Source organism: Notolepis coatsorum (genome assembly GCF_963971535.1).
Source record: "Notolepis coatsorum genome assembly, chromosome: 12".
NCBI classification, from domain to species: domain Eukaryota; kingdom Metazoa; phylum Chordata; class Actinopteri; order Aulopiformes; family Paralepididae; genus Notolepis; species Notolepis coatsorum.
The window spans coordinates 89,280,145-89,295,772 of NC_140176.1; the positions used below are offsets into that span (position 1 = coordinate 89,280,145).

Genomic DNA, 15,628 nt, shown 5'->3' on the forward strand with positions numbered 1-15,628 from the left:
CGTTCTTAGATTGTATTGAAGAGAGTGTTCTTGACACACCACGGTTAAATTCACGATGTCCTCCCCTGCCTGGGTATACCACACCCGAGAGGCCTCTACAAACTGGGCCGTGCCTCAGACAGTGTTCCTGGCCCCAGACAAGGAACAGCTAATTGATGAATTAAAGCTAATGTGCTGCTTGACATCACAAAAGGCTATAATATTCTAAAGAGCTTGTTTAGCTTGTTAATCTGAAAGACTTGGCCAAACAGCAGGGAGTATATATGTCATCCGTTCTCCCCCAGTGCCCAAATTAAATACACAAAAAGATGAGGCAATCCCCCATTTTCCATAATATGTCCCCCTCTCAAATGAAATGAACGCGGCTAACGGTGAGAAGCTAACGGCGCTAAACCCTGACGGTGTGGGTTGAGATGAACAGGGGGCTTCGTTTCCCTTTATTTTTTTTTGCCATCACCAAAACATCAAATCAAGGCCATGATTACGCCCATTAGCGACCCGTGCTATAGCTCCCTCCCCGCTAGCTAGCTCCGGCCAAATCACCCCAGAGTCGACACCGGAGGGGGACATTAATAACAGTAACACTAATGCAATAAGAGGTGTGGATACGTTCATCTTCAGGGAGGTACGGGGGGGGGGGGGGGGTAGAGCGAGTGGGGGGGGGGGGGGGGGGGGGGGGGGGAGAAGGAAAGGGTAATTACTAGGGTGTAACGTCAGGGATTATTTGCAGACAACAACATTTTTCACAACTGCCGGAGCAGAAACTTGGAAACATCTGTTTTGTGTCTGCGGGATGAAATTAGAGCGACTGCGGAGTTTCTTAACTTGGAAAATGATTTCCATTTGAAATCTAGCCGGCAGGAAAACGGAGAGAGAGAGAGACATAGAGAGAGACAAAAAAACAAAACAAATAAGTACCCGGTCGTGCCCGCGGGGCAGCACTAGCGCATTGTGCCGGACCAGCGCCGTGAAACCGGACACCCGCCTAAGTGATCAAATATGCGGCCTGCCAATTTTACGGACTCTGGTTTTCGAATGGATCATAATTGTGCAACAACTCTGCGGGCAGAGCGATACTCCACCAGCCTCTACACCTCCTTTCTCTCCTTCCTCTCTTTTTTATTCCTCTCCTCCCTCTTCCCCCCCAACCGATCTTTCTCTTCATCTCTACCTCATTATCTCTCTCTCTCTCATTATCTCTTGTTCTCCCTCTCTCTACCTCATTCTCTCTCTCTCTCTCTCTCTCGCTCTCTCTCTCTCTCTCTCTCTCTCTCTCTCTACCTCATTATATATATATCTCTCTACCTCATTATCTCTCTATCTCACTCATCATCTCTCTTTCTCTACCTCATTATCTCTTTCTCTCTCTCTCTTTATCATTTATCTTTCTCTCTCTTGTTCTTTATTACAATTGTTTCACTCTATTTCTCAGCTCTCTCTCTCTCTCTTCTTCCCTCCTCCCCCCCCCCTCTCTCTCTCTCTCTCTCAGACTTTTAACCACAGTCCCCTCCTCACACTCACTAAACACTGCAGACGTGACCTCACACACCAATCCTTCTCTCTCACACTCACTAAACACTGCAGATGTGACCTCACACCCAATCCTTCTCTCTCACACTCACTAAACACTGCAGATGTGACCTCACACACCAATCCTTCTCTCTCACACTCACTAAACACTGCAGACGTGACCTCACACACCAATCCTTCTCTCTCACACTCACTAAACACTGCAGACGTGACCTCACACACCAATCCTTCTCTCTCACACTCACTAAACACTGCAGACGTGACCTCACACACCAATCCTTCTCTCTCACACTCACTAAACACTGCAGACGTGACCTCACACACCAATCCTTCTCTCTCACACTCACTAAACACTGCAGACGTGACCTCACACACCAATCCTTCTCTCTCACACTCACTAAACACTGCAGATGTGACCTCACACACCAATCCTTCTCTCTCACACTCACTAAACACTGCAGACGTGACCTCACACACCAATCCTTCTCTCTCACACTCACTAAACACTGCAGACGTGACCTCACACACCAATCCTTCTCTCACACTCACTAAACACTGCAGACGTGACCTCACACACCAATCCTTCTCTCACACACTCACTAAACACTGCAGACGTGACCTCACACACCAATCCTTCTCTCTCACACTCACTAAACACTGCAGACGTGACCTCACACACCAATCCTTCTCTCACACTCACTAAACACTGCAGACGTGACCTCACACACCAATCCTTCTCTCTCACACTCACTAAACACATATATTATTAATAATAACAGTAATAATATGACTTCCCAGTAACGAGTATAGAATTACAACCTCAATTCCAGTAATAATATTACACTTACCCCATAAAAAAACCCATTACTTTGATTTAGTCAACACTAAAGATGACAAGAACACCACTGTTGATCTGTAATCTATCCAAACTGTGCTCAGGGCGTAGGTACTTATTGTAAGAGAATCCAACATCACAAGTGGGACTGTCGCACGGAACAGCAGCTGATGTGTCCTTAACCCTTTCACTACCACACTACCAACGGGTTAACCCTTTCACTGCGACAATACAGCATGTTAACCCTTTCACTGCCACACGGCAACGGGTTAACCCTTTCACTACCGCCCTACACTGTAAGAAAAAAAGCTGCACAAAAAACTGTAAATGTCTGGCATCAATGGTTGCCAAATACTTACTGTCAAATTACAGTGCAGTAAAATCAAATACATGTACAGGTTACAACCTTTATTTAATGGTTAATATTTTGATAAAAGGTAATTTACTGTATTTTTATGGCATTTACACTTAACACTTTGACTGCCATGAAACGTGTTTTGACGTCATTGCTGGCCATGCTCAAGTTGCCGGGGGACGCTGTACAGCGTCCTTATATCAATATTTCAAAAATCTGCGATCGGATTCATATGTCCCCTCCGCTGGCCTGAGATCCACCAGCAGGACCCACTGAGCTCTCTGGCGGTTCAGGAGCGCCATCTGGTGGCCGATCGGCGCAATCGCTTTAACAGGAAGTGGCATAGAGGTTGTGCTACGTCCGTAGTACTTCCGGGCGCTCGCTATAGGTCCCGCGACTCTGGCTCGTCACGCTACACAGTGATCGATTGCCAATAACTCGATAAACAACATGATTTGGACGTATATACCATTATACAAGCTGGAGATGGACCGGGTAAATTTACATCCCATAATGATAAGATTTCAACTCTACGATGATCGCCCAACGGCGCGCGGAGACTGGGGTGAGTTTCAGCGTGTAACGTTACCGTCTTCGGTACTAACTGCTATTATCAACATTTGACCCACATTAGATGATTGGTATAACGCTGCTCACGGAATTATAAACGCCCCCTCGCCCATCCGGTCAACATCAGATGACGTGTAGTAACTTCTAGAAGTACGTCTAGTTGTAATTTTTTATATCGCGCTGATTGCCATAAAACTGTATTGCATCATCAATATAATGTATTTGGGGCTATAGATCACGTTCTGGAGAAAGCTGCAGAAAGAGATGAAAACATACTTATACATTAGACCATACTTTACTATGAATATGTGAATGAAAAAGTTTAACGTTGCTACACAATGAACAATACATATAGGACTTTGAATGGGCCATAATAATGGCAATGTAGCAATAGAATTTAAAAAGTTATAGCCCTGCAAAAAAGGGGACTTTCTCCATAGACAAATAGCGCTGGCAATCTATGGTATATCATGAATTTAACCTTAGGCAACCAAAGTGTTAAAGTAGAAAAACAAAAGTAATCTGTAAAATAATACAGTGAATTTCCTGTGAAAAAACATTAATTTTTTTTACAGTGTACAGAATGTTAACCCTTTCACTACCACACTACAGACGGTTAACCGTCTGTATTGTCACAGTGAAAGGGTTAACCTTCTGTAGTGTGGTAGTGAAAGGGTTCATTTAGGCTACCGCATGTATTCCATGGAGGTTGATAGAATTTAAGCTTCAGAGTAAACCTGCATATAACCCCTCTATATACTTGCTTGTACACCTGTACACAACCCATAGCTCTGTATGATAGCATGTACAATAATGCTGTATATACCATATTATACTCACCACATATATACGTACTGTACCTATCCTTACCTGCACATAGTCCTTTACTATATCTGTACATATCCTACTCTTACTAGTACGCTGCAGGCCTGTAGTAGTCATGCTGTCTTTATTTATTATACTACAACTCTGTACATGAATCTGATTAGCACTACACACAGTAATACTACTTTTGTATTATTGTATACCCCATTTAATCACCTGTACATTATATATTGCTGTTGCACTTTACTGCTACATTTGCACTCTGGTTGGATGCCAAACTTATTTTCATTGTACTGTACTTGTGCTGTACTTGTGCTGTACATTTGAATCTAATCTAATCTAAATCACCAGCACTGTTTCATTATCTCTCGCTCTCTCTCTCTCTCTACCTCATTATCTCTTTCTCTACCTCGTTCTCTCTCTCTCTCTCTCTTTCTCATTCCCCCTCTTTTGTATTGTTTCTCTCACTTGCTCTCTCCTTGCTCTCCCCCCCCCTCTCTCTCTCTCTCCATTTTTCTCATTCCTCTTTTTCTTTTATTCCTCTTCCTTCCCTTCCCTGTCCAGTTATTTCTCTCTCTCTCTCTCTCTCTCTCTCTCTCTCTCTCTCTCTCTCTCTCTCTCTCTCTCTCTCTCTCTAGCGCTGTTTCATCCTGTCAGACACTTCTCCTACTTTCCACGTCGGAAATCATGACAAATCTCTTAACATCTCTTGGAACACCCGGCGCTGACCTACAACAACGAGCTGTTTAGACAGACTGTCCGTCAGCGGGTGAAGCAGCTGTGATCAGGCCTGACGTGGCCTAGTTACCCACCTGCTGTGATCAGGCCTGACGTGGCCTAGTTACCTGCTGTGATCAGGCCTGACGTGGCCTAGTTACCCACCTGCTGTGATCAGGCCTGACGTGGCCTAGTTACCCACCTGCTGTGATCAGGCCTGACGTGGCCTAGTTACCTGCTGTGATCAGGCCTGACGTGGCCTAGTTACCCACCTGCTGTGATCAGGCCTGACGTGGCCTAGTTACCCACCTGCTGTGATCAGGCCTGACGTGGCCTAGTTACCCACCTGCTGTGATCAGGCCTGACGTGGCCTAGTTACCCACCTGCTGTGATCAGGCCTGACGTGGCCTAGTTACCCACCTGCTGTGATCAGGCCTGACGTGGCCTAGTTACCCACCTGCTGTGATCAGGCCTGACGTGGCCTAGTTACCCACCTGCTGTGATCAGGCCTGACGTGTAGTGGTTAGTGTATGTGTGTGTGTGTGTGTGTGTGTAGTGGCTAGTGTATGTGTGTGTGTAGTGGCTAGTGTATATGTGTGTGTGTGTGTGTGTGTGTGTGTGTGTGTGTGTGTAGTGGTTAGTGTATGTGTGTGTGTAGTGGCTAGTGTATGTGTGTGCGTGTAGTGGCTAGTGTATGTGTGTGTGTGTGTGTGTGCGCGCGCGCAGCGCGTGTGTGTGTAGTGGTTAGTGTGTGTGTAGTGGCTAGTGTATGTGTGTGTGTGCGTGTGTAGTGGTTAGTGTGTGTGTAGTGGCTAGTGTATGTGTGTGTGTGTGTGTGTGTGTGTGTGTGTGTGTGTGTGTGTGTGTGTGTGTGTGTGTGTGTGTGTGTGTGTGTGTGTGTGTGTGTGTGTGTGTGTGTGTGTGTAGTGGCTAGTGTATGTGTGTGTGTGTAGTGGCTAGTGTATGTGTGTTTGTGTGTGCGTGTGTGTGTGCGTGTGTGTGTGTGTGTGTGTGTGTGTGTGTGTGTGTGTGTGTGTGTGTGTGTGTGTGTGTGTGTGTGTGTGTGTGTGTGTGTGTGTGTGTGTGTGTGTGTGTGTGTGTGTGTGTGTGTGTGTAGTGGCTGGTTTATATTACCTGTTAATGGGTTCTCCTGCGGGGGTGTGCTCCACCTCGTAACCATAGCGACGTAGAACGTCAATCACTGTGTTGTTACCAAGGAAGTGACCTGCAATAAACACACTCAGGTCAGTACACACACTCACACTCACAGGCACACACACCAAAAAGTTCTACTATAATATCCACATACACACACACATACACACACGCACATACACACACGAAAGAGTTCTACTACACACGCACACACACACACACACACACACACACACACACACACACACACACACACACACGACACACACACACACACACACGCACACACACCAAAGAGTTCAAACAAAAAGAGGAAATGACAAGTAAAATCAAGCAAATCCCCCTCAGAGCACAGCAACCAGAATAACTGAAATAGAAATACTGTCTGGTGATTTGATTAAACAGCTTTGTGATGGAATAAAAAATGCACAGTGCATTTCCTTAGCTGTGGATGAGTGTGAGTCCACTGACAGTGCTCAGTTGCTGGTGTTTGTGAGGTTTTATGATTTTTAGGCAAAGGGGGAGTTTGTTGAAGATGTGTTGGGCCTGACAAACCTCAGTAGACACACAAGGGGGGAAGGAAGACATAAGAAAATTGTTGCAATTGTTTAAATGTTTGACTGACCTTATTAAACTGACCTTTGTCTTATGGTCTTTGTGGACCTTTAAGATTTGTATTTGAGTACCCCTGAGCTACATGATGAGGTCTATGAACCAGATCAACTGGTTTGATAAAAGTCACTCATTTACTGTAGGTCAGTTGTTCCAAAAATACTAGACAAGAAGAGCTCCCTCTCTCTCTACCCCCCCTCTCTCTCTCCCTCCTCTCTCTCTATCTATCTCTCTCTCTCCCTCTCTCTCCCCCTCCCTTTCCCCCTCCCTCTCTCTCTCCCTCTCTCTATCTACCTCCTCTCTCACTCCATCTCTCTCCCCCCTCTCTATCCCTCCTCTCTACCCCATCTCTCTCTCCCCCTCCCTCTCTCCCTCTCTCTCTATCTACCTCCTCTCTCACTCCCTCCTCTCTACCCCCTCTACCCCCTCCTCTCTCCCTCCGCTCTACCCCCTCTACCCCCTCCTCTCTCCCTCCGCTCTACCCCCTCTACCCCCTCCTCTCTCCCTCCTCTCTACCCGCTCTCTCTCTTTCATCTACCCCCCCTTCTCTCTCTACCCCCCTCTCTTCATTTTCTCCCCCCCTCTCTCTTCCTCCTCCTCTCTCCTTCTCTCTCTCACTTCCTCTCCACCTCCCTCCCTCCCCCTCCGCCTCCCTCCCTCTCTCTACCCCCCCCCCCCCTCCCCTGACCCTCTCAGCTAGGTGAATAGGGGGTATTAGGGCGGTCAGGTTGCCCATGTCAAGAGGTCTCCATTCTTCTCCACACGGCCACAAAGGGGAGCGGGTCTCTATTGTCTGGGACCGTTCAGCCGTGGTACAGAGTAGCTGTGTCAACAAAGATCCCCAGTGCTCCTCTCCTGAGCCTGCTCCTCTCTGGCCCTGAGCCTCCTCATCCCTCCTCCGCTACCTGGTCATATTCTTTACAACCAACGTGTGTTTCATCCTTCTCTCTCTCTCATTCTCTGCCTTGCTCTCTCCCCCCGCACTCTCTCGTACTAACTATTTAGAAGCAGTAGGCAGCCACAGACAGGAACCTGGGACCTTCTTGCTGTGAGGGAACAGTATTAACCACTGAACCCAGGACCTTCTTGTTGTGAGGCAACAGTGCTAACCACTGAACCCAGGACCTTCTTGTTGTGAGGCAACAGTGCTAACCACTGAACCCAGGACCTTCTTGCTGTGAGGCAACAGTACTAACCACTGAACCCAGGACCTTCTTGCTGTGAGGCAACAGTACTAACCACTGAACCCAGGACCTTCTTGCTGTGAGGCAACAGTACTAACCACTGAACCCAGGACCTTCTTGCTGTGAGGCAACAGTATTAACCACTGAACCCAGGACCTTCTTGCTGTGAGGGAACAGTATTAACCACTGAACCCAGGACCGTCTTGCTGTGAGTGAACAGTATTAACCACTGAACCCAGGACCTTCTTGCTGTGAGGGAACAGTATTAACCACTGAACCCAGGACCTTCTTGCTGTGAGGGAACAGTATTAACCACTGAACCCAGGACCTTCTTGCTGTGAGGGAACAGTATTAACCACTGAACCCAGGACCGTCTTGCTGTGAGTGAACAGTATTAACCACTGAACCCAGGACCTTCTTGCTGTGAGGCAGCAGTACTAACCACTGAACCCAGGACATTCTCACTGTGAGGCAACAGTATTAACCACTGAACCCAGGACCTTCTTGCTGTGAGGCAACAGTAAACCACTGCTCCACTGTGCCGCCCTGCACTCTGTGTTTCTGATCTGGCTAGAATAGACACTGCTTCAGTTCCAGTATATTGATTTATATGTGGCGGCACCACATCATGAAGACATAGATCCAAACCAACATAATAGATGACACATTAACAGTGTTTCTGCACACAGTCGCTTGTCAGGCTAAATCACAATTGGTCGATTATAAACATGTAAATAGTCTCCAACTAGATTGATACTTTTTTTATTTAATTTTTTTATGTAACACTCCAAAAATACCATACATCAACATAAAATATATAGCCTAAAAATAATCCAACTTTTCAGTTATTCTCAAGGACGTAGTCATGCAAAAACTGAAAGAATGAGGCCATTTGACATCAGGCACATTATTTTGACAGTGACGGTTATAGCTAGGAGAGATTTTGGTACAGCAAGAGGGGATGCATTGCTGATTAAAACAGGCTTCTCATTTATTTGGTAAAAAAAAATTTACCTTTAATAATGTTTGGCACACAAAGACCGAACTGACTGAAAAATATAGGCAACATTTGTCAAAATATTAACTTAGTGCAAACAAAAAATTATTAAACCTTTCCATTTTTGTGGCCACATTATAGACAAAGGCCAACATAAAGTATGCATAATGCTCAACCAGCACTAGACTTTCTTATCAAAACGTAAAAGTCACAGAAAAGATGATTAGGGTTTTAAATAAGGACGTTTATGGGGTCTCTTGTATTAACAATAATTTGCACTAAGGAATGTTGTAACTGTTGTTATCTTAAAAAAAAAGATGTTACAAGGAATGGGAATATAAACCCCCCACAGTGGTGTGTGGAGTTGGTACGTCCCAGCAGGGAACAGGATGTTATGGGTTGCAGATGCAGTTGACACACAGCTCTAGTCTCCTGGCTCGTTATTGAACACAAACAGTTATCTTTGAACCTCTGTTGTCAAGCCTTGTCAATATACCCCCCTTCCCCACTAATCAAACTGGTGTCGTGGAGTCACTTCTCTGTGAGCGTTTCCACGGTTAGCTTGCGGCTAACATTAGTTAGCTTGCGGCTAAAGTTAGTTAGCTCGTAGCTAACGTAACGTTAGCCTAGCTCGAGGCTAACGTTATATAACCGAACAATACACACATGCCCCGAACCATGGAGGTCGTACCGAATGGTGTACGGTTCGAATGCATATACCGTTCCACCCCTAATAGATAGATAGATGTATAGATAGATGTATGTATAGATAGATAGATAGATCGATAGATAGCTAGATAGATAGACAGATAGATAGATGTATAGATAGAGATAGATGTATAGATAGATATATGTAAGTATAGATAGATAGATAGATAGATAGATAGATAGATAGATAGATAGATAGATAGATAGATAGATAGATAGATAGATAGATAGATAGATAGATAGATAGATAGTAGATAGATAGATAGATAGATAGATAATCGATCGATCGATCGATCTAGATCCTGGGAGCTGCCCTGGAGAAGAGCTCTGTCCCCAGAACTGTGAAGGTTGGACTTGGGCCGAGGGGGTTGGTAGGGGAGAGGTCAGTGAGATATTGGGGGGGCAAAGGGAGGGAGAGAGAGAGAGAGAGAGAGAGAGAGAGAGAGAGAGAGAGAGAGAGAGAGAGAGAGAGAGAGAGAGAGAGAGAGAGAGAGAGAGAGAGAGAGAGAGAGAGAGAGAGAGAGAGAGAGAGAGAAAGAGAGAGAGAGAGAGAGAGAGAGAGAGAGAGAGAGAGAGAAGAAGAGAGAGGGGAGAGAGAGAGAGAGATGTTTAGGAACACAGCTCAGGGTGATTTATGATAGTTTACTTGGGGGGATTAAAGGACAAATGGAACTGAGCCACAATGAGACAGAGAGGAGGGGCTTCAAAGACACCGACCAACACACACACACACATGCACACACACACACACACACAGACACACACACACACACACACACACACGCTCGCACAGTGGAAGTGGTTAATAGAGAGAGTAGTCATTCATCTGTTCTGTCCCCACAGGCCTCTGATTTGACTTGTAGCAGAGAAAGGAAAGAGGCTAAAACATTCTGCTGACAGCCAACATAATCAACACGGTGTGCGTGTGCGTGTGCGTGTGTGTGTGTGTGTGTGTGTGTGTAATGCAATTACCGGTACACAAAAGAAACAGTGCTACTAAATCAAATAACTCTCTCACTCTCTCTCTTTGAGTGTGTGCATGCATGCTTGTGTGTGAGTGTGTGTGCGTGTGTGTGTGTCTGTGTGTGCGTGCGTGTGTGTGTGCGTGCGTGTGTGTGTGTGAGAGTGTGTGTGTGTGTGTCTGTGTGTGTGTGTGGTGTGTTTGTGTGAAAGCCTATGTGTTTATGCATGGCTGAAGGGTGTTTATGTGTGTGTGAACGCGCTAACAGAATGGACACATTGTTTTGAAGAAGCATCGCCTCAGTGTTCAGCCTGTGGACCCGCAGGTCCAGGAAGGTCAGCGTGTTCTGAGTGGTTGTAGACGGAGTGGATTAAAAAAATAATAATATCTGTGTATGTATAAAGTATCTTATGCTTATGTTATATTTAGTTATGTATCCATTGTCTGGTTTTGTGAATTAATAAGCGACTACAATGGAATTCCCCCACGGTGGAGTTTCTTCATTTCACTGAGTTATCAATGCAAGCAAAATGTTCTAAAACCAGCAAGCAACGCGGTCTATATATTAGAAAATGCCTCCACAACACAGACTATATATAAACCTCTACTTTCTGATACGGAATAATATGCTTCCACTAATAATCAGTCGTCTCCGTCCCGAGACGTCTGGTAAACCCACCTTTACCCCGTTTAAAAAACACAGTTTCTGAGTGCTGATATTATGGAACGCAGTACAGTAACATTCCAACCAGCGCCTCCCTCTCCGTTTAAAAACAGAACAATACAAGAAGAATTATGATGATGATGACGATCAAACATGTGACCACAGAAACTAACGCCACCCGGTGCCACATGTCCAAGAACTCTCCACTGCCCCCTGCTGGCACCATTCCTATTTTCAGAATAACTTTTTCCCCACTAACATTATTTCTTAATAACTTGAAATAGTTATTGACTATTTATAACTACTCTCTACATATCTTGAATAATTATAACTACTCTCTTCATCTTTTTTTTTATCCACTTTTTTTCTCCTAGTTTTCTATTTTTTCTCCCATCCCAATTTCGCCTCGCCAATTCTCCCTTCAATTCTCCCCTCCCCTGTCTCGAACGTTGCTAGACTATGCCTCCCACTGGTCGGCTGCAGTGTGGACGAAGCCTTGCATCACGTGTCCCCTCCGGTACACGAGGAGGCAGCTGTCGCATCTTTTCACCTGAACAGCGCGATCTCTCAGTGGAGAGGAGTAACGCGTGGGAGGCTCACGCTGCCCCTGTTGCTTCCTGATTCTGCTGTACAGGCGCACCAACCGACCTGTAGGAGTCGCTGTCCACAACGTCTGATCCCCACCCACCGGCTTTCCCACCCCCTAATACTGCCAATTGTGTTAGTATGAACGACCAGCCAAGCTGGTAGCAACGCCGAGAGCTGGGCTCGAACCCAGCATCTCCTGCGTTAGTGGCGAGCGCCTTGCCCACTGCGCCACTTAGCCGCTCTTCTCTTCATCTCTTGACTATTTATAACTACTCTCTTCATCTCTTGACTATTTATAACTACTCTCTTCAGCTCTTGACTATTTATACTACTCTCTTCATCTCTTGACTATTTATAACTACTCTCTTCATCTCTTGACTATTTATAACTACTCTCTCATCTCTTGACTATTTATAACTACTCTTCATCTCTTGACTATTTATAACTACTCTCTTCATCTATTTATAACTACTTTCCTCATCTCTTGACTATTTATAACTACTCTCTTCATCTCTTGACTATTTATAACTACTCTCTTCATCTCTTGACTATACAGTACATACAGTGCATACAGTACATAAATGAAGGAAATGAAATGATGTGAAATGAAATTAAGTTAATGGTTTGTTTTGGTCTCAGGGGAATAACCCGCTCTCCACACATGGAAGAATAATGACATTGTTCAAATCACTGTCACTGAGCTGGAAGAAACTGTTCATTGAAGTTCACAAGTTAACCCTTTCACTACGGTTAACCGTCTGTAGTGTGGTAGTGAAAGGTTAACCTTCTGTAGTGTGGTAGTGAAAGGGTTAAAAAAAATTGGAAGCAAGTAATATTTTCTTGTATTGCTAATATTTCTTGTATTGTGCAAGTTCTTGAGTGAGTAATCAGTAATGGCTTACATTTTTAAAGCAATGCTGCCCAACCCTGCAATTAAACAGTATTAAGTATTAAGTATTCAGAAAGTATACTAAAGTTGTGTTAATTTGAAACCACTGAAGTTGTATCTAGTGTGTAAGAAGTTGTACTTAAGATGTACTTCGATATATATGAAATTATACTTTTGAAGTTTTTTCCGGTTACTTTTGCTTACCAAAATAACAATGTTTAATATGTCTACTAAAGTACAGCTGACGTTTGGCAAACGTCTCAGTTTTAAGTGTACTTAAATTACATTTACAGCATATCAATGACTGTCATACTAAAACATGTGCTTTGAATTAGTACACAAAAGCACATAAGAAGTGCCCAGATTACATTGCTAGTATATTCTCAGAAAAGAACATGGGTAGAAATATACATGAATGTACTAAAAAATATATGGTAGTATGGAAAGAGATACCCATTTCTGAATAGGGCAGTGCCCTGTAGCTGGGCACCACAAAACAACAACAATAAACTAATACAGTACGAGCCATTTATACGAAGGCCGCATTATATACACAGACGTCCTCGTTAACAGGAACCTGCTTCATACGAACAACTCCCATGACTCAAAACCTGCCTGTGCTCACAAGTCATGGAATTACAAACAAAAACATGGTCCAGACATCTCTGATTAAACATGATTGATGTTCCGGCGAGAGGGATGGAGGAGAGCCTGAAAATTATGTTTAACAGTTTGAGTTTTCCTCAAATTAGTCCATACGTGAGATGTAGACTTTGGCAGCCGATCTGGATCTAGAGGTCGAGCCGCACTGCAGTCTGTCAGGTGTGCATGAAGTCTCTCTCTCTCTCTCTCTCTCTCTCTCTCTCTCTCTCTCTCTCTCTCTCTCTCCTCTCTACCCCCTCTCTCTTTCTCCCGCTCTCTACCTTTATCTACCCCTCTCTCTACCTCTCTCTCTAGCTCTCTCTCTACCTCTCTCCTATCTCTCTCTACCTGTCTTATCTCTCTCTCTCTACCTCTCTCCCTCTCTCTCTCCCTCTCTTTATCTATCTCTCTCTTTCTCTCTCTACTGTCTCTCTCCTCTCTCTCTACTTCTCTACCCCTCTCTCTCTAGCTCTCTCTCTACCTCTCTAGCTCTCTCCCTACCTCTCTTTTATACCTATCTCTCTCTCTCTTTCTCTCTCTACCTCTTTATCTCTCTCTACCTTTTTCTCTTTCTTTCTCTACATCTCTCTCTACCCCCCCTCTCTCTCTCTCTCCTCTCTCTACATTTCTCTACCCTCTCTCTTCTAGCTCTCTTTCTCTCTACCTCTCTCTCTATCTCTCTCTCTCTCTCTACCTCTCTTTATCTACCTCTCTTTCTCTCTCTACCTCTTTATCTCTCTCTACCTATTTCTAACCTTCTCTCCCTTTCTACCATTCTCTGTGTCTGAGAGAGGAGAGAGACAGGGAGAAGGAGTGAGAGGCGGATATACAGAGAGAGAAAGACAGAGGGAGAGATGGAGGAAGAGAGACAGACAGAGATAAAGAGGAAGAGACAGAGAGAGAGAGAAGAGATAGAGAGAGAGAGAGAGAGAGAGAGAGAGAGAGAGGAGAGAGAGAGAGAGAGAGAGAGAGAGAGAGAGAGAGAGAGAGAGAGAGAGAGAGAGAGAGAGAGAGAGAGAGGAAGAGAGAGAGAGAGAATGGACGTTTAAAGAGATAAATTATGTCATAATCCTCAGGGTGTTGCTAAATGTATCATCTACGTTCAACGCTGCGATGTGAGGAGATGGTGATCATGGTGTCGTCGGCCATCTTACATGGAACACGCGAGGGCAGATCTCAGCTTGATCCTTTTGTTAACGGCATATATAGAAGTACATCATACACTTTCTAAACACATCCTTCCTCTATTTCCTACGTAAGCGACCAAACAAATAAAAAACCCATACGAATCTAAACGGCCTTTGCGGAGAAAAGGAGAGCAGACAACAGTAGCATTCTTCTTCTACAGAGTAGTGGGGTTGGGGTTCTGCCTCAGTGACTCACATTATGGTTTAATGAGTGCTGGAGGCGGCCCGATAGGCCCGCTGAGTGTGTGCCAAGGAGGAGGACAGACTCAGCGCTCTGGGTTCACACCGTGCTCCGAGTTCACACCGTGTTGCGAAGGCCACGGGACGGGGTACAGGCCAGGGTCACCCTGGATTTAAAGGGTGTTTATTATTGGACTCATTAGTAGGGTTTGCCACCAAGAACCGTTAAGAAGATGTTTGCATTTGATTTTCTTTTAACTTTGATTAATTTGTTAATTAATACCCTAGTTACAATACAGCAACCAAATTAAACTGTATCAAGTCAACTGACAATGTGAATAGAATGAAAGAAAGAAAGGATTTTTCAAATAAATTCTTTCTCCTGCGAAATAAGCTGTGACCTGTTTTCGGAATCGTTCAAATCCAAACGATGCCCAACCCTACTCATTAGTCAGAGTTTTTGCTTGATTTAATCAAGAAATCTGTGGAAATTGCATTTTTTATTAATTAAATGAGTGATTTATCAACCGAGAGGGCCGTCTTAACACGATATATACAGTATGTAACGTAGGCAAACGTATCGATAGAGCGGTGTTTTTGTAGAGCAGTGTTTTTCGGTCAGGACCCATACATGTGGGAAGATAAAAATGGCTCTCCGAATTATTCTCTGGAAGTATCGTATGAAGCCAACACCTCTCAAGTCTCTGTGTGTACATGGTAAACAGTCTCTATGTGTCAGGTACATGGTAGACAGTCTCTGTGTGTCAGGTACATGGTAGACAGTCTCTGTGTGTCAGGTACATGGTAGACAGACGCAAATAGGGTCTAAGGTAAAAATAGCAAAGTTATCCTTTGAATGAACACAACACTCTAACTCACCATCTTTAGCCAATAAAATACTCAACCTCTACTGTCTTTAACTATGAATGAACACAACACTCTAACTTACCATCTTTAGATAATACAGTACTCAACCTCTACTGTCTTTAACTATGAATGAACACAACACTCTAACTTACCATCTTTAGA

At 44.5% G+C, this 15,628-nt stretch overlaps 1 protein-coding gene across 1 annotated transcript in view; it reads right to left on the reverse strand.

The window, feature by feature from the left end:
• The window catches only part of trabd2a (TraB domain containing 2A), a gene marked incomplete at its 5' end in the record, with an annotated part of 47,172 nt that extends 32,791 nt beyond the window's left edge, over positions 1-14,381 (reverse strand). The window contains 2 exons of the mRNA XM_084325939.1: positions 5,967-6,057; positions 14,333-14,381. Of these exons, the coding sequence (XP_084182065.1) occupies positions 5,967-6,057; positions 14,333-14,381 (140 nt within the window). The remainder of the gene's footprint in view (positions 1-5,966; positions 6,058-14,332) is intronic.
• Positions 14,382-15,628: the final 1,247 nt, after the last annotated feature.